Here is a 24800-nt window from a genome sequence, read left to right on the forward strand (position 1 = left end):
CTGGGGGTTGGGTCTTTTCTGCAGCTGTGGAAGTCGTTACTGGGGTAGTTGTGTGTTCTTTGGAAGGGGTTGTTACTTGGACTCCCTCTGTTGCGGGTGATGTACTTACTGTAACCGTCTTTGCCTCGGCTGTGGCAGTAACACTGGCGGATGTTGTAGTTGGGGAAGAAGTGATCGGGGAAGGTGCAGCAGGAGGTTTTTCTGAGGATTCAGCCACCGAAACAGTTGTTAGCGGTGCCTGTGTGGCCGCTCGAGCCGTTGGTGGTGTTGAGGTTGAGTCTGGTTTGGTCGGGACTTTGGTGGTCGTCGCATTAGTCCTTGTTTGGGCTGGAGAAGATGTATTTGGAGAAGATGTATTTGCAGCAGATGATGAGACCGTTGGTGGTGTTGTAGAAGCGCCGTCAGACACAGTTGGACTTGTAGTGGCAACTGTGCTTGGACTTGAGTTTGAGGGACTCACTTGTACTGTTGTTGCTGTTGTTACTGTTGTTGCTGTTGTTGCTGCTGTTGCTGTTAATGTTGTTGCTGCAGTGGGGATTGGTGTTGAGGTTGGGTTTGAAGCTGTAGCTGAAACATTCTGGGTGGCAGCTGGAGCAGACGTTACAGCAGCTGGGGTAGATGTTGTAGACGAAAGGGGCAAGTTCTTTACAGCAGTAGTTCCAGTTGGGGCCGGGTTCACTGTGGTGGTGGTGGTGAGTGCCGGTGTAACACTTACCGTCTGTGATATTACATTAGAAGCTGTTGTGACTGTTGTGGCAGGGACTGATGCTGGAACATCTGTAGGAGAAGACGAAGCAGTGGAGGGAGCGGTGGCAGCCGATGTGGCAGCTGCGGTGGTTTTGGCAGGGTCTGGTCCGGTTGTGTTCACATTTACAGAAACTGAAGGTTTTGGCTCTACGGGAGCGGTAGAAGCTGTGGAAACCACAAGTGTTGCTCTTGCAGCTGGAAGAGTCGATGTGACGGTGCTGGCAGGTGTCAGTGGGGTCGTGGTCGTGACTGGGATGGTGGCAGGCGTGGAAAGTGCAACAGAGGATGAAGAGGAAACCTGGGTTGATGCTGCGTCTCGGCTTTGAACTGTAGCTGGAGCTGAACTGATGAACTGTGCTGAGGCTGATGTGGAGGCAGCGACAGGAAGCGGTGCGGTCTGCTGGGGTGCAGGTGCAGCGGCTGCTCGGACCGAAGCCGAGACGGGTGTGGAAGTTTGATCTGTTGAGGAGGTTCGGGGTGGATCTGGAGTCTTAATGTCTGTTTCCTCAGCTTTGGTAGACTCGGAGGCCTGACTTGTAGTGACAGCAGCAGCAGCGACGGTCTCCGACTCGCGGGGAGATGGGACTGTTGGCTCTGTGGTAGTATCAGTTTTCAATACACCAGAAACACCAGTAGTCTCATTTTTAGAGTTCTGTCCTTCACTCACAGTTTCTAGAAAGGTTGTGGAGTCTTTGCGAGGACGACCCCGCTTACGTTTCGGGGAGAGAGGGGGGTGCCCTTCCTCACTCGGCGAGGTGGGCTGCGGGGAAGGGGTTACTGTGTTGTCAGGCTCAGGTAACCTAGGAGAAGTCTTAGGGGGCCGGCCCCTCTTTCTTTTCAAAGGTGTCGCAAGAGAATTCACACTGGACTCTGTAGAGGTGGACGAGGCGTCCTTGCCTGGTGGTGTGTCTGTCTTTTTGGCCTGGTTTGCTCCTCTTCCTCTACCCAGATGCTGCTGTTGCTCTCCCAGCTGAGCAGCCATGCGAGATTCAGTTTCCAACCGGCGCCGCACAGGAAGATTTCTCAGCACGGGCATGTCGGGAGAAAGATGGGGCGGGGAATAAGGAGGATAACCTCTGACGGGCTGCGGGTGCACAGACGGACTCGGAACAGAGTCTTGGTCCTGAGGAGATTTGGTAACTTTACTTTTGCCGTCAGGAGTCGGCGATGTGTTGTCTTTGTTTGGTTCGTCGACGAATCCGGCGGCGTTCTCCTCCGCGGTTGCCTCCTCTGACGAAGCTCCACCTCCAGTGCCGCTTCCTCGCCGCCGCCTCCTTCTCGGCTCCTTCTCCTCCACCACCGTGACGAGTCTCCCGGGAAGCTTCCGCAGGACTTTGGCAGACGGGGAGTCTTCGACCAGGCCCCGCAGGACTTCACCATCTGCTGACTGTCGCTTGCGAGGCGATCTGGAGCTGGTGGAGGGGGGAGACATGGCGCTGTGGTCTTTGCCGTCATCGTCTTTTGCTTGATGGTCCACCGGGCAGCTGGACTCTAGTGACGACTCCGACATCCTCCTCTCATTCTCCCCCTCTTTCTCCTCTCTGCCTGCTCTGGAGTTCTTGCCGTCAGTCTCCACAACGCACTGTTGTTTCCCTCCAGGTGGAGAGGCTGTAGGAGGGGAAGGCACTGGACTGGGGTGGGAGCGGTTTGGTAAAGTCCTGGTTTTGGTGGTCTGGTGATCTCTGGCAGGAGACGAGGCTTTTGAAGATTTGGAGGAATCTTGCCTGGTTAATGAGGAGGTTTTGTGATGGTCTGTGCGGGACGGGGTGGTAGACACAGCACCGGTGTCTTTGGCAGCTCCTCGTCCTCTCAGACTAAAGCGGGGTCTTTCAGGCACTTCTTTAGGGGTCGTAGGCTCAGGCTCAGTTTCGGGTGAGGCCCCACGTAGCCGACCACTAGTCCTTGTAGAGGTGACATTCTTGTCCTTATCCTTTTCCCTGTCCTTGGGTTTACGGCCGCGGCGGGCTGGGGCTGGCTGAGCGGGCTCCACGGAGGCCAGTGGTGACAGAAAGTCGTCGTCGTCCTCGTCAGATGAAGCGTGCAGCTTTAGGCCCTCCTCCTTGGCCTGGTCCAGGCCTTTCCTGGCAGCCTCCACCTGCTCCTAAACAGACAGACAAACAATATCCCTTTAATACTTCAGTCTTTGTTGTGACTGCTCCCACTTCAGTCAAAACCCAAAAAATGATTGTCACCAAATTAGTATTTAGTGCTGAAATACAATTAATTAATGCCAATTATTGTTTTAGCCCCAACATTTTTTATTACTGAATTCAGGTCAATAAAGAAAAACTGCTAAATATTTGTGGTTTTAGCTTCTCACATGAAGATTTTCTTGGTCTGTTGAACAGACAATAAGAAGACTTGCCTCTGCAGTGTTCACCTTGAGCTACTTTTATAGAATAATTGATTTTTATTTGAAAAATGATCGCCTGATAATGGCGATCATCACTAGTTGCAGCCATAGTATTTACTTTAGGAAAACAGTATAGTAAATGTGTTTCTCTTACTTTTTACACCCCTGTACCTTTGGGTTGAGGAAAGCTGAGTCTAAAGTCAAAGTTGAATTTATTAAATCAAACTTTTAGAAAGCGGAGCTGATGACACAGACTCTGTTATTTAAATAAAACAAACAAAACAAAAAGAAAAGGTGAAGATGTGGCGTTACCTCAGCCTGCTTCAACTCTTCTTTGCATACATCTTCTAATGAGGCTTCCAGGAAGTTCATGGCGTAGCGTTCAATGGGAGTGAGCTAGGGACAGGCAGAGAATACGGTGAGTGAACTGAGTACCCCCCAATCCTCACCCACAACACTCTACAGATCATTACCTCTGTGGATAATGTATAATCCAGGACTTTTAAATCAATAATGAAATTACAGAGCTGCGTGATTATTCACCTGCTCCACCAGAGCAGCTATTTCCTGCTCGGCCTTGGAGAGCTCCTCCACTTCCTCTTGTTCCCCTCCGTCGTCCAGCGGTATGTTCTCGTTGAACTCTGCCAGTTCTGCCACCTGCTCTGCTTTAGCCTGAGAGGCTGCCACTATGTCCTCCTCGTCCTCGGCACGGCACAGGGCCTGCAAGAAACATTTCAAGGTGATCAGGTTATTGTTATTTTACACCACACTGATTAGACTGGCAGCTGGATAAAAAAAAAAAAATACAGCAGTTACACTAAATGTGGATATATAAAACCCCTTGGTCTACTACTTGTTGAATCTTAAAGACAGATTTCTTTCAAAGGATTCAAAAATATAATAGTAGATTCTTCAACTTTGTCCTGTGCTGAAAAAAAGTGTTCCGAAATACTTTATCGATCCTGACTGATACAGTTGCTCGAGTTGCTAAACAAAGAGAATTATAAGAAAATATATGCATTATACTGGAGTATATAACGACAATAAGACATGTAACAGTGTGAAAAAATATAATCTAGAGTATAACTGCAGTATTAATGACGAGTATTCACGTTTCAAGGGCCAGTTTAATGACCTCCTTTGGCGCTCTGTGGTGCATCTNNTAACCAATTGCTAGGCGATACATCCCATCATATATGTCTGTGTTTGGGCCATGTGGTGAATCTAACCTGCTCCAGAATGGTGGTGCTCTGCTTGTTGACAGCTTCCTCCTCCTCAACTTGGGGCACCGACAGCTCCACCGCCGCCTCTCTCTTCTCCCCCTCGTTCATATCAAACAGCTCTCGGATGGTTTGCTGAGGAACAGAAGTTGAGACACGTTCAGCGCAGGAAAAACTAAAATAAAAGAGGCACTTGAACTTGCTTAATGTCTTTCCATTATCGCCACAATACGCTCGAAAAGAGCAGTTATGCTAATGATGTCATTAATTCAATGCATTAATTAGAAAACGTTGCGATGTCGGCATACTTCAGATAGCACAGGTGGCATTGCTTCAAAAGTAGATCTGAACAAATTTAATTTAAAAGGAGGAGAAGAGGGATGTTTTTATGTGCAACCGGTGACTGCAGTCAACGAGACGTCTCAGTCATCAAAGCGCACGCCTACAACATGTTTGTGTTTGGATAAATGATTCATCATCGTATGATTAACAGCACATGAGTGTCAGTTGCGTGTGAGCAGCCATAAAAACTCCATTAGGAAGAAGAGAGAAAGGCTGGAGACGGATTAACGTACTTTATCGAATCTGTAACGTTTATATGATGGTAATAAAATAGCTGTAATCTGGTGTGAAATTATATGATGTTATTTCCATAACGTGGAGTATAAGGATAAATAAAGACTATTGTAGAATATATAAATAGTTTGTGCACAGACTTTAAATTGTTACCTGTTTGAAGAAGGCGGTGGTAAAGTTTCCTCCTTCAATAGCCATATCTCCCAGCATCCTCTTCTGATTGGCTTTCTTTAAAATATTCTCCTCCACTGTGCGCTCGCTGATCAACCTGAAGAGGAACATTTAAAAAAAACAATATGATGTTAAAATCACATTTTTTGAATGAAGGAAACACCTAAAATAACACGGGTACTGATTTCCTCCTTATCTCATTCCCACATTCCTTGTTTTTCCATTAAATTACATCCCATCTAAAGTCTTAAATCCTCATCTGCTATTTGTGTTACTGATCTATGGTGAGGACACATTCAGTTTCCACAGACATTTAGACTTTTATAGTTGATATTGGCTTCTATTTAGGTGTGGCTCATCTATTGTGCAACTAGCATCAGTTGTTATCATTTACACATGTGCTTTTACTGGAAGTAAAGCCATGAGAAAATAGGAATTTTGGGGACTTCCCAGTATGGTTTTCTTGAAATTAGATCATCTGTTGAAGACTCAGCAGTAAATTGTGGCATCCTGGCACCGCCATGCAAAATCGAAACATAAAACGCACCCTGTAAAATCCCCGTACCTTCGACTGACCAAATAATCTGTCTGGTTAAGATCACCAGATACTTCCTGCTCGTTTATGGTCAAAATGAAAGTGCAACTGCAGCCTCAAACAGACCAAACTGCGTGTGACACGAATTTTAAAAAGGTCTTTCATACTCCTTCCTGTTTAAAGTCAAGGTTAAAGTCATTTAACTGCTTTGCGTAACACACAAGCGCTATTGGCTCCCTCTCTAGCTGCTGTATACAGAAACTACATAAATAGCACTGGTTTCCGTTTATGTAGACTCGCAGCTCTTGTAAATACGCTTTTTACCTGTAGATGTGGACGTCTCTGGTCTGGCCGATTCTGTGGCAACGGTCCTGCGCCTGAGCGTCCATGGTGGGGTTCCAGTCGCTGTCGTAGAATACGACCGTATCGGCCCCAGTCAGGTTCACCCCTACACCCCCGCTGCGAGTTGACAAAATGAAGCAGAAAATACGCCGATCGGCATTGAAGCGTTCCATGAGAGCCTGAAGGGGAAGTAAAAAGACAGAATAAGGATTAGAGACGGCGGACTGGCTGCTACATAACTTTATTTTTCTTTTCTGGATATGTAGGGTAAAGGCAACACTTAAACACAGTCGGTACCAACCTGTCTCTGCTCCACGCGGGTGCTGCCGTCCAGGCGGAGGTAGATGTGTCCGTGGTAGTTGAGGAACTGCTCCAGCACATCTAACATCCGCGTCATCTGAGTGAAGATCAACACTCTGTGGCCTCCTGTCTTCAGCTTTCGCAGCAATGTGTGGAGAGTCTGCAGCTTACCTGCACACAGGGGGACACACAATGAAAAATATGAATTATTTAGGAGAACAAACAGAATCACCAGTAGTAGAGAATAATAAACTCAGTTTAAAGTTTATATTATTGTGGATTCTGCTAAAGAATATCAATGGTATCTTTCAGTTCTTTGTATCAAACATTCTGCACAAAAACACATCTTGACACCTTACCGCAGTCATACTGTATGAGCCTCAGGTCTGGAAACTGGGTCCTCATGTTACACTGGATACGATGGAGACTGCGAGTTAAAGGAGCGACTTGAGTTGACAGCATGGAGGAGAAGGCTGCCTGCTTATGGCTCAGTGAGGGAGGAGGATGGCAGCAGTGCATGGAGATTGGAGGAGCCTCCACCGGGGGAATCGCAAATGTAAACCTGAAATGGGAAAAAAAAGTATAACAGTTCAATCTCCTCTAGTAACTTCCCACAAAAAAAAAAACAAGCTGACCTACCTGTCTACAACTTCACGGAGCAGCTCCAGCCTGTCCTCGATGCTGTGGATGGCCTCTCTCACGGCGCGGCTCTGAAACCAGTAGTCGTATTTGTTTTGCCACTGTGCGTACAGACAGCTGCTCTGGCCCGAGCGGCTCCACTCCCCCTGAGAGCTCAGGGCGGCCGGCGAGGGACGGGGACCAGGGAGAATAGTCAGGAAGTCCAAAACCTCCCGGCCATACACGGGCTTTGCCCCACAGTGGCTCTCGTTGACTCGGATGATGAAGTCCAGTCGGCTGTCGCGCTGCTGTTTGTGGCTATCTGCCAGCCACGACTGTTGAGTGAGAGGGTAAACATGAGCACAGGATGTTAAAGCAGCACCGAGTAAAAGAAAAGCTTGATTTATGTATCTGATATCTACTTCTGTGCTGCTCAAATGTGCGATGAGATCAATTAATTTAACAACTCAGTGATCAGTGTCACGAGGTGCAACTTGCTTACCACGTAGAAAGGAGAGCGAGGAGGTGGACGAGGCACTTTTCTGGGTGGAGGGAAGGCTTTTGCCCCCGTACTGGGCCTCGACTTCGTGGTAACTGGTGTCTGACCGCTGCTGCTGTCACGCGGTGCTGCTGGAGACTTGGACGCAGAGGACGAGGAGGCCACCTGACCTGGAGCTGAGGGGAGGGTAGAGGAGAAAGCAGAGCAAAGGCAAACATGAAACAAAAACATAAAAATGTGTTTTTCTTATTGTTGCTTCACTTGGATGTTTGAAATTCACTGTGCAGAATCACAAACGGGCAGAGTCTGACACCAAAACGCTGTTTTATGAGCAGGATTTTGGAACGAGTTTGGAAAGCCAATCGTGGTCGAATATGTGAATTTGAAGTAGGAGACATCTTGTGTCCAGCAGTTTGAAACAATACATGCGTATTCATACGATGTGTTTACATGCACATTACTCAAAGAAAGAAGGTTACGTGGTAGTCGAAGAACACTTTTAGTCCACATATACATGCAGCAGGTCAGTAATCAGATTCTCTCCTATCCCAGAACTCATTTTGTTACCATTGCTTACTTATTAAAACTGAATTAGTGGAAGAAGACGCTGAATTGGTCCTGATTTTATTTATTTTTTTTACTCTGTGTGTCTGTCACCACAAACTGACAGAACAGTGAAGCAGAAATGTGTCTGAATTTAATAAACAGTCAAATGTTCAGCAGTGAAGACTCACTTATGTAGACTCAGAGTCATTATTAAAGGACTCATCGCTCTATGTAATTATCTCTCCTACGATTAGCCTTCCTGATGTTACTTTTCTTGCCTGCGGTCTTTTGTCATGCTCATGTGAACATATAAAAAGCCTCTTAGAAACCCCGTTAACCTGGATACCATTCTCCAGAAGGGTAATTTTAACTTTTGTGTGGAAAAAACACATCAGACACACGTTTGTATTTTTATGTCCTAAAACATAAATCTACTAAATCGGCTTCCAGATATTTTCCTGTGCCTGTCTGAACCGGTGGTTCTCATATTTGGTCAGATGTAGTCTCAAGGACCCCTAGGGGCCCCCAAACCCCATGTTGAGAACCCCTGGTCTAAACTTTCATGCAGGTTTCATAATACATGACACACTGCACACATCTAGTACTCATATTAAGGAGATTAAAAAAAAATTGGAGTGGGAAAGAAAAAAATAAATACTAAAGATTAGTTGCAATCTGACCCAGTTCTGCTCGCCATGCTCGCCATACAGCGTTATGGATTATAGCTCAAGCTCGTCCTCTCACCTGGCTGCTCTGTGCTTGCTGGAGGAGGCTGCACTACTTTGAGGACGGGGCGAGGGGGGTGGGGCTGGTTCAGGGTCGAGCTAGGGTTTCCGGGAGGAGCTATGGTGTAGTGTGCAGTAGCGGGACCAGGCGTGCGCTGGGCAATTTGCAGTGGAGCAGTGTTTCTGACAGGGGTTGTGTTGACGTGAGGGTGCGGGGAAGGGGATGCCTGAGGAGCAACACGAGGGGAAGGGGCCACTGCCAGTGTGGGCACAGGCCCGCCCTCCTTGCCTGCTGTCTGACGCACAACGATCTTCACGACGCCAGGACTGCTCACCATAGAGGGGGTCACTGAGGAGACATACATATGAGCTGTTAAAAACAAGGCTTTCTTAGAGGGCGTTGAACAGACATCATATAACACTGATGAGTTAACTGATTTTAGGTAATCAGAGGATAATTCCAGTAGGTTTTTTGACATTACAGGACAGCACTTGCTCATAAAACGGTCATTTAAATATATAAAGGCTCATTTATGGGAGACTTTATTACAGTTTTCCTCTGACCGTAGAATTTATTTGATATAACAGAAAATTCATCTTTTAGAAAGTGAACGTGTTGTTCTGTACATGTATTTATCAACCAGACGACAACACATCTGATCATTAATAGGCTGTATATATTGTATATATGTAGATAGATTCCCACTGGGCTTCTCTGAGAATTCCACTCACAGAAAAATTTGTGCTGCTTTGCATCTGGGAAACCTGCTTTGAATACCGCACTGCTCAGCTTATCCTACCAACAGGCAAGTTTCAAACAAAATACTGACGCAGGTGATCTGAGTAAGCTAAAATACAATACAATATAATTCAAACACGACAACGTGGGATTATTTCTGGACTGGAAAAATAATCTAAGTTTCCAGGTTTTCTAGAACATGAGGAAAGAAAATACTTCTCTTGTCCAGAAAATACTTTAAGATTAAGCTTTATGAATTTTGAGAGAGATTAAGATTAAAAGAACAGATAAATATCTTTGTTAGTTTATTATCTTTGTCTGTTGAGGGGCAGAACATGAGTGAGTGAGAGAGAAGAGTTAAAACCTTGCGAGGAGGCATTGTGAGGCAGACGATTTGCAGGGAGGGCAGCGGAGGTGCTTGCAGGATGAGCGTTGGCTGCGCTCTGGACAGCCACCTGGGCAGGCTGACTGATGAGGTGGTGCTGCACTCCGCTGGACACCAGGTGCATCACATTACCTGCAGCGCGAGAGCGAGTCAGACAGGTAATCAGTCCACAGTCACACATCATACCCAATCATCACTTCAGATTTATATACGATACGTTAAATGTATTGCTGTACAATTACGTTGTATATCTTGAAGAAGCAGCAATGTCTTGTTTTTACCGTAAATGTTAAAGAAAAAGATTCACACTGCAGTCCAGCTTTAATAATGTATAACTAACTACTTTAGTGCAAAACACAAACCCTATAATCTGCACTTTGTCATCTGGTAACTACATGTTTAATTCTTCTGGTCTGTGGAAAGCTGGGCAGTAATATGATTCACCTGATAGACGACGCTGCGAACTTACTGGAGGTTTAAAAAGGTATTTTCTTTAAAGCTTCAACATATATACAGAATTATTGATACAGAAAATATATAAACTAATTAAAATGGTCCAACCATTGAACCTTGTAGATGCACAGCTATTTTTAAACACTAACCTTGAACTGGGCGTGCAGGAGCTGCTGGGACTTGGTGGATCTGGGCTCCAGACAGCGTGAGCTTGTTGCCCTGAAGCTGGAAGGTGACGGGTTTACTGCCCTGACATGAGGACACGGGTCGCCCTGCCAGGGAGGCCAGCTGGGCTATGCTCACCACCTCACCAGCTTAGGAAGAAAACAGAAAGAAGCAGCAATATTAGAACAATGACATGTGTGTGTGTTTGTTTAAAAAGGTGTGTTGCTTCTCTAGCTGCTGAACTTACTATAAAGCTGACAGCTATCATTCAGGGTGGAGTTTAAAGGAGATAACGTTAGTAAGCGTTATCCGTTTTGAGGAACAAACAGGCTGAAAACACTGAACATTAATCAGTTTCTACTTACAAGGCAACCGAGCCTGCATATCTGGACTGAGCAGAACCCTCTGGGGCATGATGTTGCCGGCGTTTGGACTCGGGTGAGCTGGGATGCTGGCTGTGCAGGAGACAGTGGGAGGCCGTACGGTCAGCACTGGCTTTGGAGCGCTGGATCTCACTGCAGTTTGAGCAGTGAGATGCATGGACGGGCGAGGAGGTGGCGTGGTTGCCACTGAACACACCACTACAGGGAAAAGGAGAAATGAGCAAAAGTTGAAATGAAAGGATCTGCAAGCGTCGCCGTTTTCTGAAATCATGAATCCATCTTTTTGCTTCACGTGCCTTGTTGAACTACAGGAGCAGGCGCAGGAGTCGAGGTGACTTCAGTGACTGCAGGAGGTTTGGGGGTCTGTGCTGCAGGCGGCACGGAGCAGGTAGGTTTGTTCATCAGTAGGACCGGTCGGTTATCGCCTTTAGGTGGTGGCTGGAACATCCTAAAACAAAAGACAAACAAAAGATTAAACCTTGTATTAACAGATTTGTTTTTATCATCTGGTTTGGTTATGTCCACCTCTGTCTCCTACCTGTCCTCATACGGCGCTTTACTTTTAATATCTGAGAAGGAGGTTTAACTCCTTCTCATTGAAAAAGAGCGCTGGTAGTCCTTCGATATGTTTAGTTTCAGTATTGATATCAAAACTGATGCTTTTATACTTTACTTTGCTGAGGAAAAAAACATGTTTTTCTACAAAATTCTTACTTTTTTATGCAAATAAACAAAAGCAAGGCTTCTGAAATACATCAGATTGTCCACTTTTAATTCATTTATGGGCAGAGCTGAAGCTAAACAACAACTTAACATTCACACTTACATTTAAAAAGATGGTGGGCTGTCCACTAATTTCTATGCATCTTCAATACTTTCATACTGTTTATTCTTAAGTGTTTTATTGCTCAGAGTAAGCGCAGATTGCAGTGTAAAGTTAGGGAACTGATGTCTTTTTAGTTTGAAAAACAAAAACAAAACAAACAACAAATAATATCAATGCTGGTCAGCTTTTGTTGCCCGACACAGTGACCTTTTAATCGAGCTGATGGCGGTCTGAACATACTGAGAAGTGACCTTTGGCCAAGCACTTAACCCGAGTTGCTCCCACAGTACACTAACACAGCAGTTACCGTGGCGTACAGATGCAGGCTCAGCTGTACTGTTCTGAGGGTTTTCCTGCACAACTTGTGGTTATAAAAGTATTTGAAGTATTAGTGGGTGTACTGTGTACCTGTTGACCTTCATGCGGACTGGTTTGGGCCTCGGAGGGGGTTCAGGGGACTCCACGATCTCCCGGATCAGTTGGCGGCTGACCTTGTAGCGCTGCAGGAATACATCCGCCTGGTACCGGGACACACGGCTTTCCAAACCAACAAGGTCAAACATAGAGAGGTCGCAGCGCTGAGGACGGAAAAACGTACAGGTTTTTTAGGGTTTTTTCCATCAGAATTCACAATACTGTATGTGATCGACCAAATTAAAGCTTTTTTTTAGTGTTTCTTTAACACTAACCTTCAAAGGAGAGACCTCCAGGGCGTCCTGCACCAGGGAGGCTGTATGGAAAACAATGGGCTGCGTGATGAAGGGAGACTGGATGGGTCGAGGGTCAAACAGGTTGGGGTGGTTGCACACTTTGCGGAGCTGCATTAGGATGTTAATCACAGACATGAAGTGACCGCTGGCCAGCGTTTCCCGGGTCCTGTCGACCAGAAACAAAACAGGTGATGAATGGAGAGAACAGATGAGTAACAGTACAGTACATAGTAATCATAGAGAAGAAAATAAGATTGTTTTTATGTATGATGTGTAAATTATTCCAGTTTCTTGCTGTCAGATTTTGGACATTTTTACTTTATTTGATAACTACACTCAGTTGATACATCTATCTAACAACAGTCCTGCAATAAATCCAATATTTCTGACTTAGAAAGGTTTGAATTCCACTACGTATAATTTGGAGGATATATTTTTTTGGTGCTGTTTAACTGAGAAATACTTCTGAGGACGTGCACGCCCAACAGTTGTTAAAAGCAAATATATCTTTGGTCTTATACTGACAGGTGTTTACAGACTTGTTGAAGCAACACCTCTCTAGAACTGTTTAAACAAAAACTTCTTAACCTTCATACACAGAAGACTTATCGTAGGACTGCTGCATTAGACTGCATTCGTTGTAACTAGATGTTCCTAGTAGTGCAGTAACTCACGAGGCCTGTGCCATGAAGTCGTCGTAGAGAAACCGCTGTCTCTTGGAGAGGCGACAGCGCACCACATGCTCGTATTTCTTGGGCATCTGCTTCTCCACGTCGATCTTGATCCTCCTGAGCAGGAACGGCCTCAGAACCTTGTGGAGCCTCTTCACCAGGCCTTCATTGTACTCCTGACTGCCCTCGATCATCCCCGTCAGCGGGTTGGAGAACCACTCTTTGAACTCGCGGTGGGACTGGAACACGTGGGGCATGAGGAAGTGCATCAGAGACCACAGCTCCATCAGGCTGTTCTGGAGAGGGGTTCCCGTCAGCAGCAGTCGCCGGTGGCTGTAAGAGGTCGGAGTTTACGCAAATGTGCCGCAATTTATGTAATTTAGGATCATAGATGACGAGGGAGAAGAAGCAGAGTTCAGATAAACAGGCAATCTCAGTCAAATTGATTCAAAGCTGCTGCTTAAGACTCATTAAATCTACACTGATTGATTTTCTGGACACATGGGCACAACAAGCTGTATAAACAACACTGACACGTCTTCACTGAAGGAAATATCTGTCTCTTTAGCAGCTAAACTTTCCACTATGACACCAGCCAGTTGTTAACTCTCTGCCTGCTGTTTGGTGCCAACAGGGAGAGTACAATACTGGAAACTGCCTGCTGCTGCTGAACGCTGTGGGACTGAAACGAAACAGTAAAGTTATGGGATGGAAACAACAAAACAATGAGCTGAAAGAAAGCAGCAACCTCTGTGACCGGCAGACGCAGCCAACACAGAAGTATAATGATTATAGTAACTTTGATGTGACGCACAATAACTGATGGTTGAATCATTTCCCACAGCACTTTGTGTGTTTAAAATTGGAAGACGAGCTGGTTAAACCTTCACGTGCACACTCCACTGTCGCCTGTTGATAAACTGTTATGTGGCCTGGTGTATTTTGGGAATGCAGTCAAAGTCAAACACGGCTAATACTCAGCGACGGCTCGTCTTCTACAGCTGAACGCACTCCGACTTTTTGTGACAAGCAACTGCTTACCGATGAGAGAGAAAGGCATCCTTAAACACGGCAGAGAGAGGAGACTTTCTGGTTTCTAGTTTGTATAAAAAAACCCAAAAAAACGACTTCTTACTTACGACACCTATTCAGATTTTCCGCCTACAGGCCTCATTTCCTCAGAGCGCTGATCGTCTCAGTCTACTGGGTTATTAGATCACACAGAAATGGACACATGGGTGTTTGCCAGACTAACCAGGGCAAAGAAATTAAACATTATCTGATCTGGAAATTACACGAATACTTGTGCCAAAGCAGTTTCTTCACATAAAAAAGTGCTTCTTCTTGCTTCAAATCACAGCAAACCATTTTGTGTTTGATTTAACTCGACTGTGAAACGCTGCTCCCACGCTGTGTGGATTACTTCAACATACACACAGGAGTCGATGGGGATCAAACCAGTAACCGTACGATTATTGGCCAACTCGCACTACCACCTGAGGTTGAGAGAGAGAGATGAGTTACAGCACCTTTTAAAACCTGCTCAGAGACGGTTTGGATTGTAAGAATGTTAACTCGTCTCTGGAAAAGTAAAATATTTATTCCAGCAAGTCAGCGTTTCTTTTAAGTGCCGGGACAAAGTGTGTATGCTACGATGGTTTTTGGACAGCTCATTCACGTCGGCAGAGGCTGCATGTGCTGAAGCAACAACCGCTGGACACGAGACAGGAACTCATTATTCCTAGCCGGTCCAACTGGGTGTGCATATATAATGTTCAAAGAGCAGATGTGTCCACGTTTGTAGATTCACAGATGTTTCTGTTGAGAACGGCAGTAAAGATAGTGCCAACTTTCTGGTGGTGCGTCTTGATTTTGGAGGTTTGATGAATCTGTACCACATTAAAGAACCAGTGTGAAGCGTTCAGTGGCATCTAGTGGTGAAGGAGCAGATTAAAGGCTGAAGGAGAAACTCTCAAAGAATCGTAAAACTCTATAAATCTAGAGCCAGTGTGTGGTTTGTACGCTCAAGATGGAAGAGGACTTGTTCTCTTTATTCTACCGTAACAATAATTTTTATTTTCAGGAGTTTATACACTAAAGAAAACAGACCGAACTCTCATATTCCATAAATGTTACACATTCAGAGCCCTACAGTTTGTACATTTCTCCTTCTGAGAACACAGCAACACCCAGGCTCGACTGACCTGTTGAAGTTCAGCAGGCTCTGCCAGCGCTGGGACTTGAAGTTCTTGATGTTTTGCGCCTCATCTAGGATCAGATAACGCCAAGACTTGCGCCGGAAGGCCTGGTGATCCTGCAGCACCAACTTGTACGAAGTGATGCACACGTGGAAAGCATTCGGCTTCGTCCAGCCCTAAGAAAACCGAAACAATAGGCAATCAATGTGTGTTTCTATATCCATTGTAGAAACACTTTGAAAGCCTAATATATGAAATCACACCAGTGCTGAATATAATAAAATGTTTCCCCATTCCAAACGAATTAACTCATTACTTGTCTCTTCAGCTTTCTCTCCTTTTGGCTGCCGAAGTAGGTGAGGATTTTAAACCCGGGACACCAGCGCTTCAGCTCCATCTCCCAGTTCAACATCACACTGGTGGGGACGATGATAAGGTGCGGGCCCCAGTTACCTAAAAACAACAGGTCACAAAATATCAGCCGTTAAACATGAAAGAAAGATCACGAGAGTTAAATTACTGTATAAAAACAGTAGCACTCCAAAAAGACCCTTATTTTTTTTTACCCTTTTCACAGGCGAGGTGAGCGAGCAGAGCGATGGTCTGGATGGTTTTTCCCAGACCCATCTCATCAGCCAGAATGCCATTTAGCTTTTTCTCGTACATGGTGACCAGCCAGTCGAGTCCGATGTGCTGGTATTCTCGTAATGTGCCATGAAGCAGGAATGGGATGGGGGTCTTGACCTTTTTATCCGAAGAAAAAGATGAGAAAATTATGGTTCAGAACGGAGTACGACGAGATTTTTGCACCACAAAAAGTATCTTTTATCCTGTTTCCTAAACTATTTTAGAGCTCTAAAATCTTTTGTCAGTAAAAAACTCAAAAGACAATTTAGTTAAGAACAAAAAGATTATTCTAAATATTAAAGACTGACCTTTGTAGTAGCCAGAGTGTAACCTTTAGGCTGCAGGCTCTCTGCAGTAGCAGCAATGTGGCTGATCTCTTTCTTCGGCCGTGAGCTAGCGGATGGCGGGCTGTTGTCTCCCTCCTTCAGCAAGAGCTCCATCCCTTCATCTCCACAGTCATCTTCCCCATCTTCTCCCGCGCTCTCCTCTTCGTCTTTCTCACTGTCGTCGTCTTCCCCACTGTCCCCTGGTGAAGCTGAGAAAAGCACATTTGAAAAATAACTTAACAGATTCATGAAGCGTGTAACAATCGCAATCTTTAAAAAGCAAAAGCGAAAAAAGATGTTACACCTTTAGATAAACAATTTAGATGAGATTGTTTTGATTTCCTGTAGGTTTGTTAATTAATACCTGAGGAGGAAGTGTTGCTCTCAGCATCGCTCTCATCTTCTTCAGTCTCCTCCTCCTCGTCCCCAGACACCTCAGAATCAGAGCTCGCTTTAGAGCCAGATGCAGAAGGAGCCTCAAAGTCTGAAGCATATGCTCCTTTGTACTTCTCCAGCAGCTCCTCAACACTCATATCGCCTACGAGGAGAACAGAGAAGATGTCAGGGTAGATGGTTACTGTTGTTCACTGAAATGTGTATCGGCGCACACACAATACACGGCTGTATTAAAAGGAGCAGCTACAGTGGGACAGCTCTAGCATCAGTTATTCTACATATACCAAACTTGCGTCTTACAGTGCATGCGTTCCCCCAATACTGAACTGTGCTTCAGGGATATGGGGCTTAAAATAATCTAGAAAATGCAGCTGACTCTATAAATAACAGAGTTGTGGGGGTTAATGGACTTGCTCTCATTCTAGCAATACAGGAAGACACAGGCTGGGTAACGGGGAACAACGAAAATGTGATAAACAGGCATATATTACATATATAGAGAATTAAATTGTGTCAGCTTTATTAAGAAAAAGTGAGCTTCTACTGATGTTTGAAGAAAGATAGTTTGAAAATCTATCGTCTCAGCCAAATTTAAGGACATATATTCATATCAAACATGAGCTTGGCCTTGAATCATACGTTATTATGTTGTTTATGTAGACACCAAAAGATCTTTAGTTGCACAGTTGAGCTGGTATTCATCCTCTGCCCACTGAGGTTGGAAGATTCAAAGATATTCGTGAGGAAACCAGATTGTTTTCCACATAGTCTGGTGTTCAGATCAGGCCTGCAAACTCCAACGGGATGAAAAAAGGTGACAGTTCGGAGAATAAACGCACGGCTTTCAGTGCGTCCCTACCGCAGCCGGGCCAAACAAAGTACTGTACCTATAAAGTAGACTGATGAGAGCCAGCAGAAAAAACAAACAGTGTATATTAACGAGATTTTATTCCTCTGTAAACACGACACACGAGCCCGTCTGTAGCTGTGCTGCACAGTAACTCTCTGAAAGGGACAGAAATGTGTTTCTAGAGTCCACCAAAGCTCTGATCTTTCCAGCAGCGACACAGAGTCTGACAGTAGCTTCTCATGGCTGGTTAGCTCCGACTACCAGATCTCCCCTTTGTTTCCTGACCCTCTGCGTTACAAACTATGCAACCACAAGGCCTCCTACAGTCCCTCACTCTTCTGTATCATGCTGGGACCGGCTCATAGAAAACTCAAATCAAGCGCTCCCTGAACGAACAGGTGATGTTGTGGTTTCACTTTGACACCCTGCAGCTGCAGCCGGGATACTTTTATTCACTGAAATAAAAAGCTGTGTCAAGTTACTCAAACAGCACCGACTGCTGCACCTTCACAGTAAAAAGCCTCGTGTAACAATGTGTGATCGTGACGTAATCGTGATCTCAGTGTTGATCTGAATGATAGTTTTGAGGCAGGACAAGTTTTTAAAGTAAACATTTAAGTTGACAGTGAGCGGATTTCTCTTCAAAAATAACTTAAAATACCTTTAAAAAAAAAAACAGGCCGCTCAACACGAGCGTTTACATTTCAAAGTAAAGCTCATACCTTCTCTGGCTAAGTCATCCAGCTCCTCCGCGTGGTCTACATTTCCTTCTACCTTCTCCTGGGCATCTATGGTGTCCTCCTCGTCTCGCAGGCTGAGGGAAAGACAAAGCTCATTGCAGACATTTATTAATGTGTTCAGCCGTGTCATCTTTCATTTACACGCACCCATACTCATTCATTGGGCAGGTGATTCATCTCAACGGCAGCGGTTTGTCGGCATTCCTCCTCTGCAGCCCGCGTCTGTGGCGCGTCTGATTATTAGCATTCACGCCAGTCACTGTATCTTTAAATGTACCACACACGTTATTCATGGGATTAGTTTAGTTGTGCCTGGTTCCTTAACATTATTTAAGTTAAATTGAAAGTGAAACGGTGACAGTAAGTACTTATTGTAATTGGACAACGATGATACAGTATAAAAGGTTTTCACTTTATAATTCAGTGAAACATTTTATTATTAGGTTTTTAGGGAGGAATCGTAAACGCAGCACAGGATTATTTGGATTAACCACACAAGCACATTTTCACTGGTCACTAAAATTAAATGAATCAATTTTCCTTTATGGGTTTAAGGACTGATAAATATAAAAAGAGTGCAAGAGATTATCAGTGTGCTAGAGTTTTGGTTCAATTATTAACTGATTAGTAATTTCCAGTCAACTCTCTTAAACTTGAGACAACCAAACTGCTTTTGTTTGATGTTTTTAGTGTATTTAATTTTCTTTTGCAGAAACCAACAAAGCTGCAACATACAGTTTATTGTTCTGTTTGAATATAGTTTAAGACACAGTGAGGTACTTTCACTACATATATTAACACTAATAGTAATATCACAGGAACGCTTGATGATCGCGATAAACCAGGATATTTATTGGCAACAATAAGCATGTAGCATGAACATATACTCCCTAACAAACATTTACAAAAGGACAGTTTGAGTGATAATTTCAGTGTTTTCACGCAAATTTGTGGCTTAAAAATGGTTTAAACTAAGGAGTTTTAATGTCTACGGATCCGTTGGAAAGGAAAACAAACCCTGTAGTTGTACTTAAGTTTGAATAGGAGCTTTTAAACAACAGTACAACTTAAAACCGAGTTCAGAAGTCTTCTACTTTCAGACAACAATCCCAGCTCCGTGGGGTTTGTGGAGGTACCTGTGGCAGTTTGAGGGTGCTGAGTAGTTGGTCCAGGGGCAGCATGCCCTCCTCCTTCAGCAGTTCAATCTCCCTCCTGTGGCTCTCGGCGTCATTGCCCTCCTGTTGCTCCTCCACCTCGATGGTCTCCTCATCGTCCTCCTCCTCACAGGGAGGCTCAAAGTCTCTGTCTGCAGAAAGAAGATATAGTTTTGTACGGACTGATCAAAGACACACGAAGCATCCGGATCAACAGGGTTCATCGAACGGAACAACACAAAGACTCAAGAGGACTTTTCAACTTATGTTTATGTTTCAGTGACAGAGTCTTGATAAATAAGTAGCCGCTGCACTTTAGCACCACAAAACATCGTCAGATAATAAATTAAATAGAGACTGGACTACGACCCACATAAATGAACCGATGCCAAGCGTTTCCCGTCCTCACTGAGCAGTCACTGTTCACCTCCATGCTTTAGGAAATCTGCTGCCACTGATGATGGGCAGCAGACGAGTCTGACAGGTCTGACAAGTCTCAACCCCGACGGCTGCTGAGCAGAGTCAGGTACAGCGCCGAGGAAATGTTTTTATATTAGACTTAATGTCATCCTGCTGAAGACAAGACGTCTGTGAGCTCAGGAAATCAGGTGGGACTTGTGCAGAACTGTGAGAACATGGCTGATTCTCTCAAAGATGTGATAACCTTGACAATGAAAAGAAAACAGCTTTTTGTTTCCATGAAACATTTTACCTCTGCTGGTGAAAATGCAGTCATTGGTGTGTAGCTATGACAACGTCCTTTCCTGAACCAATGATTCATCTCTGAAAGCAGTCTCGGTACTATCACATGGGCACAGTGCGCTCCATTTACAGAACAGGTTGCAGGTACTGTTTAAAAAATACAAACACTTCTTTACCATCCTCATCAACGGGAGGTGGCGGAGATTTCTTGGGCGTCACAGGGACGGTTTCAGCCGGCCTGGTGGGAGCGAGTGACTTGCTGAGGAGGTCCGAGTATTTCTCTGTCTGGCCAACGATGAAGTCCAGCTGAAGATCCAAAGCCTTCTTCCTCTTCTCCTCCAGTCTGGACTGCTGCTTGTACTGCACCACCTTTAAAAAGAGGACAAAACATGAGACAACACTACTCTTAACACTGACAAACATTACACAGAATGATCCTACTGACTGTTTATAAATGCCGTTATGGTTTCCCTTGTTGAGTAAAAGGTAAAGCTTTTTATTTCTATCACAAAAAAACAATCAGATACAAACGATCCTGTCAAAAATCTGAACACTGAAGCGGAGAGTTTCGTTTGCTCGGTGTCTGTGAATCATCTGTACCTTCTCAACACTGCTCCAGAAAGCCCGGACTTCCTTCGCAATAGAAGAGGCGACTCTTCTGATCTTGGCGTGTTCATCTCTCTTGGCTTTTTCTTCTTTCTGCCGCAGGTCCTCGTGGTGTCGCATCACCATTCGTACCACCTGATAACAGAACACATACATACGGTACGCATCGTGAGAAACACAACACATCTTTTAAACAGGCTGGTGAAAATGACAGTTGCACATTTCTAGGTGTTAAAACTAAACGCGTACCTTTCTCGCCACTCCTCTCTTCCACCGCCTCTCTTGAGCGAAGTCGGCGGAGAGCCACTGCATCTCCTCACACAAGTAGTCCCAGTGAACTTTAGGCCGCGGCGGTTCTGTCAGGCGGGTCAGACGCTTCATGGACCAGAAGCCCTCTCGCTTCAGTGCCTGGGTTCGATGCTCGATGTCTGCTTCCTGCACGATTCAGATTTGTTTAAAAAAAAAATGCCACAAAGACAGTAAATAAATAAATAATTCAGTCTCCGTTTCATTTCAAAGGACCTGCGTTTAGAAAACACTGGCTTTCCCCGGTACCGACGCTGCAGCAGAGAAACTGTTCACTACTGGAGATTTAACATTAACAACATCACAGCAGAGAACTCCCCTCTTTACCTCCACATTTAACCAGTGAATATTCACTAAATTACTATTTAATTTCTTTATATTAATGCAGGAATTGATGGTTACAGTTTAAAAACTAAAAATCTGCCTACTTTTCTGCTTTTTTCTGTTTTTTCAGACTCTAATCTTCATCTAGACTTTTTACCTTAACTGCAGGTTTATGTTTTCATATTGCATGGAAGATAAATGAAGATAAATGAAGATAAAATCACCATCAGGGGTTAAATCAGGGATTACAATAAAGGGAGACGCTTTAATTGCAGGTTGGGAGTTGAGGGTCTTCTAATGAATCAGTCTCCGCTGCTCTCACACACCGACTCTCTTTAATTATTCAAGAAAATACGAATGAACTGATTATAGATAAAGATGGAACAGTCGATAAAGAAAACTGGTTCAACAGTTACATCCAACCCTCAAATAGATATAAACAGTTTATTAAATAAGTCAAAATGCACCAAAAACATGCAGCTCGTCCTCTAAAGAACTATTTAAGGGTTTGATCTGAACACTTACTAACGCTGCTCCAGGAGGGTTCAAGGGTCACGCGTGAATATTTTCTTCACGTGGAGTTCGGTGACCTGAAAAGTCGCGGCCTCGACCAACAACAAGACGCGTGTTCACTCCGCTGCAGTCGAGCATTTAAGACCCTGAATCCTCTGCTGCAAACCAGGAATTTTTTGCCGATTTAAAAGCAATTTGTTTAGGTAATTTAAATGTTGGACTCCTACAGCGGCTATTCAAGGCATCGGGCAAATTGTCCCTAAACGCACAATTATTCTGAGTAGTCTGGCGATGTATTTAAAGACCGGCTCCTCAGAACCGCCTGCAGAAAACTATTATTTAGACTTTCTGACTCACTGAACAGTATCAGTTCAGTTATAAACTCAATCAGAAACCAAGAAATGTCACATCTGTGCATCTATTTCTGCGTCGCTCACGTGTTTAGCCAGCTCTGCCATGTCTGTGTGACGCTCTCCTCGCGGCCGCTGAGGAGCGGCCTGATCGGGCGGCGAAGAGGAGGAACCGTAGCCGCCGACAGAGGAAGGAGAAACGAACTTCCCGTGAGGACCCCGGAGAGGTGACGACTTCTCCCGTCGTGCGGCGGACCAATCGCTGGCGGACGAGGGGCCGGGGTAAGAAGAGGAGGAGGTGCAAGGTGAGACGGGAGAGGAGTTCGCCGTGATCCTGTCTGCTATCCACTGACGTACCTGCAGGGAAAGGGAAGAAGACGAAAAGGGAAATCAATTAAAAACACGTTATCTTAGTGACCAACCACCACTTAATTAATAGTTTACATGTGTGACATTTATATGGACACGCAGGAGGTGAAATGATGACGTGAGGGTGTAATAAATGTTTCCAGACAGGATGAATCTTAACTTTTCTTTTTGGGTTTAGTGATTTACAGCAAAATATTGAATAAACTGTCACACCTACAGAGTGTGGCAGCCTAACTGTGTTTTTAAATTAAATAAAAATGTGTTCGGTGCGACCTGACCAATTTATCCGTCAGATTATAAAACTCTCTCTGAAACAGAAATAGAAATTTATTCATCAACCCTGTTTTCACTGCGGCTGCGTCCTCGGATACACGTCTCGTCTCTGCATTCGAGGACAAACGTTCGATGCTTCGACGCGTCACTCGCTCGTACTTCTGCCTGTTCGTGGTGAACTTTACCTTATGTGGCGAGCCGGCGTTGGTCATCTCGCCTTCTGTCTTGTCGTCGTCGGCGTCCTCGTCGCTGCCTTCCTCCGGACTGCTGACCTGCCCCGACGCCGCCTCCCGAGCCTCGGTTTCCCCCGCGGGTTCGTCCTGCTCCGCCTCCTCGCTCTCGTCCCCCGCGTACAGCGAGTCGGGGTCGTCGCGGCCGGCGGGCGTCGCGACGGCACCTTCGCCGTCCACCGACGCCGCCAGCGCGTGAAGGGCGTTCGGCGTCGCTTCACTCGCTGACGTTTCGGTAACGGTTAAGGCCTCTTTGTCGGGTTTGCTCGTGGAGGTTGCGGCAGGCGGAGGAGTCACGGAGGTTTTAGTGGCGGAGCGCTGAGCACACAGAGAGTCTGCTGCTGACACAGAGGGGGGAAGGCACTCCTCGGACACCGTGCCAGAGCGAGAGCCGTGGGCATCGGCCAGCTCGCCGGACGCATTCTGTTGCTTGGACACCGGTGCCAAAAGGGAGGGAGGGTGTTTGAGGACGCGAGTTTCTCCCGGTTTGAGGAGGAGCAGCTTTGGATTTATTAACCCGGAGGAGTGAGCGGCGCAGAAAGCCTCTGGTTTGGTCTCCGGACTCCGTACAGCGACTCCTGGGGTCTGACGTACTGAAACAACGGTGGACTCGATCCCCGGGTCCTCCCCGCTACCCGCTGGGGACACGAGCGATACCGCAGCAGCTGTTGCTTCTGCGTCCTGTTTTGGGGGAAGCGCCTGACTTACAGGAGACTCGTTCGCCTCCGTGTGGCGTTCGAGCGCCGCGCCGTCCGTCCGTTTAACAGCCAACGATCCAGCAACAGCAGCTACTTCCACCAAACAAACCGCACTCGTGTCGTCCGCTTCCACGGCTCGGTTTCCATCGAACGCCAGATGCCGTCCAGCAGCCGCCCTCGCGTTCTGCACGGGCGAATTATGGGAATTACTGTTCGAGCACGCCTGTGGAGAAAGCAGGGGCTGCTGGGAAACAACAACCGTGTCACCTTCATTAGTTGCGTGAACAGCTGGTTCTTCTTTGCCGGCGTATTCCTCCGAGTGTCCGAGTAACGCGTCGAATAAGTTCACCTCGTATCCGGGAGAGTGAGCGATCTGCACGCTGCTGCTGGCGCACACCGTTTCCTCGGCGACCTCCTCAACCAGGCCGCAGAACTCGTACACGTCCGCGTCCGCCCGAGCGCTTTCCTCGTAAAGCTTCGGTTCTCCAGCAGAGAGCTCGTCGAGGACGCCGCCGCCGTCTCCTCGCTGCAGGAGGTAACTCGGGTTCAGGCTCACGTCGGACCAGCCTCCGCCGACGTGCGCCTCCTCTCCGACCACCACGAGCTCGGCGGTCGGCGGCGGCGGCGTCTCTGCGAGGTCTGAGGGTTGAGATGTTTCTGCTTCAACGACCTGCAGGGAGTCGACTAGGCCGGCGTCGACCGGAGCGGCAGGAGGTTCTGAGGAGGCGTCAGTCTGTTCCTCCTCTCGCTCTCCTTCCACCGGAGTGCAGCTCCTCTGGACGCCGCACGCCGAGCCCCCGTTTCCGGGGAGAGCGTGTAATCCAGGGAGCAGCTCTCTCGCTTCTGTGGTCTCAAGTGTTTCAGCTGAAGGAGGTTTTGTTGGAGAAGCGTCGGCGAGCTCGTTAACGCGTTCCAGCGTCTCGACGGACTCCAAAGAATTAGCTCCCTGTGTTTCTCTGGGATCGTCTGCGAGCTCTCCGATGCCTTTAGGTTGCGTTTGTGACACAGTTTGTTTAATCTCGCCGCGGTCAGGTGAAGGTAAAGAGTCCCGGCGAACACCTGCCGGCTCCTCGGCACTTGGCGGAGGGATATGGCTGCCAAGCGAGTCAGACGGCTCCGTAGTCCCGTGTCCTGCGGCGTCCTGGACTTTGAAACCGACACTTGATTGTGGGAC

The 24800-nt window shown here is 46.2% G+C and overlaps 1 protein-coding gene across 1 annotated transcript in view; it reads right to left on the reverse strand.

Moving 5' to 3' along the window:
- The window catches only part of srcap (Snf2-related CREBBP activator protein), a 28203-nt gene extending 3409 nt beyond the window's left edge, over positions 1–24794 (reverse strand). The window contains exons 1-31 of the mRNA XM_035669079.1: positions 22884–24794; positions 22144–22413; positions 20813–20998; positions 20558–20698; positions 20134–20326; positions 19196–19407; positions 18837–18847; positions 18084–18175; positions 16480–16653; positions 16098–16324; positions 15729–15906; positions 15479–15615; positions 15169–15338; positions 12968–13297; positions 12273–12459; positions 11992–12161; positions 11054–11205; positions 10740–10955; positions 10359–10523; positions 9736–9888; positions 8652–8981; positions 7365–7537; positions 6884–7197; positions 6604–6806; positions 6246–6415; positions 5927–6123; positions 5050–5164; positions 4330–4455; positions 3644–3820; positions 3413–3496; positions 18–2848 (exon numbers count right to left, since the gene is read on the reverse strand). Coding sequence (XP_035524972.1) covers positions 18–2848; positions 3413–3496; positions 3644–3820; positions 4330–4455; positions 5050–5164; positions 5927–6123; positions 6246–6415; positions 6604–6806; positions 6884–7197; positions 7365–7537; positions 8652–8981; positions 9736–9888; positions 10359–10523; positions 10740–10955; positions 11054–11205; positions 11992–12161; positions 12273–12459; positions 12968–13297; positions 15169–15338; positions 15479–15615; positions 15729–15906; positions 16098–16324; positions 16480–16653; positions 18084–18175; positions 18837–18847; positions 19196–19407; positions 20134–20326; positions 20558–20698; positions 20813–20998; positions 22144–22413; positions 22884–22910 — 8111 coding nt within the window. The 5' untranslated portion in view covers positions 22911–24794. The remainder of the gene's footprint in view (positions 1–17; positions 2849–3412; positions 3497–3643; positions 3821–4329; positions 4456–5049; positions 5165–5926; positions 6124–6245; positions 6416–6603; positions 6807–6883; positions 7198–7364; positions 7538–8651; positions 8982–9735; positions 9889–10358; positions 10524–10739; positions 10956–11053; positions 11206–11991; positions 12162–12272; positions 12460–12967; positions 13298–15168; positions 15339–15478; positions 15616–15728; positions 15907–16097; positions 16325–16479; positions 16654–18083; positions 18176–18836; positions 18848–19195; positions 19408–20133; positions 20327–20557; positions 20699–20812; positions 20999–22143; positions 22414–22883) is intronic.
- Between the last annotated feature and the right edge of the window lie 6 nt (positions 24795–24800).

This window comes from Morone saxatilis, unplaced genomic scaffold, assembly GCF_004916995.1.
Source record: "Morone saxatilis isolate NCDOM2014 unplaced genomic scaffold, NCSU_SB_2.0 Contig1, whole genome shotgun sequence".
NCBI classification, from domain to species: Eukaryota; Metazoa; Chordata; class Actinopteri; family Moronidae; genus Morone; species Morone saxatilis.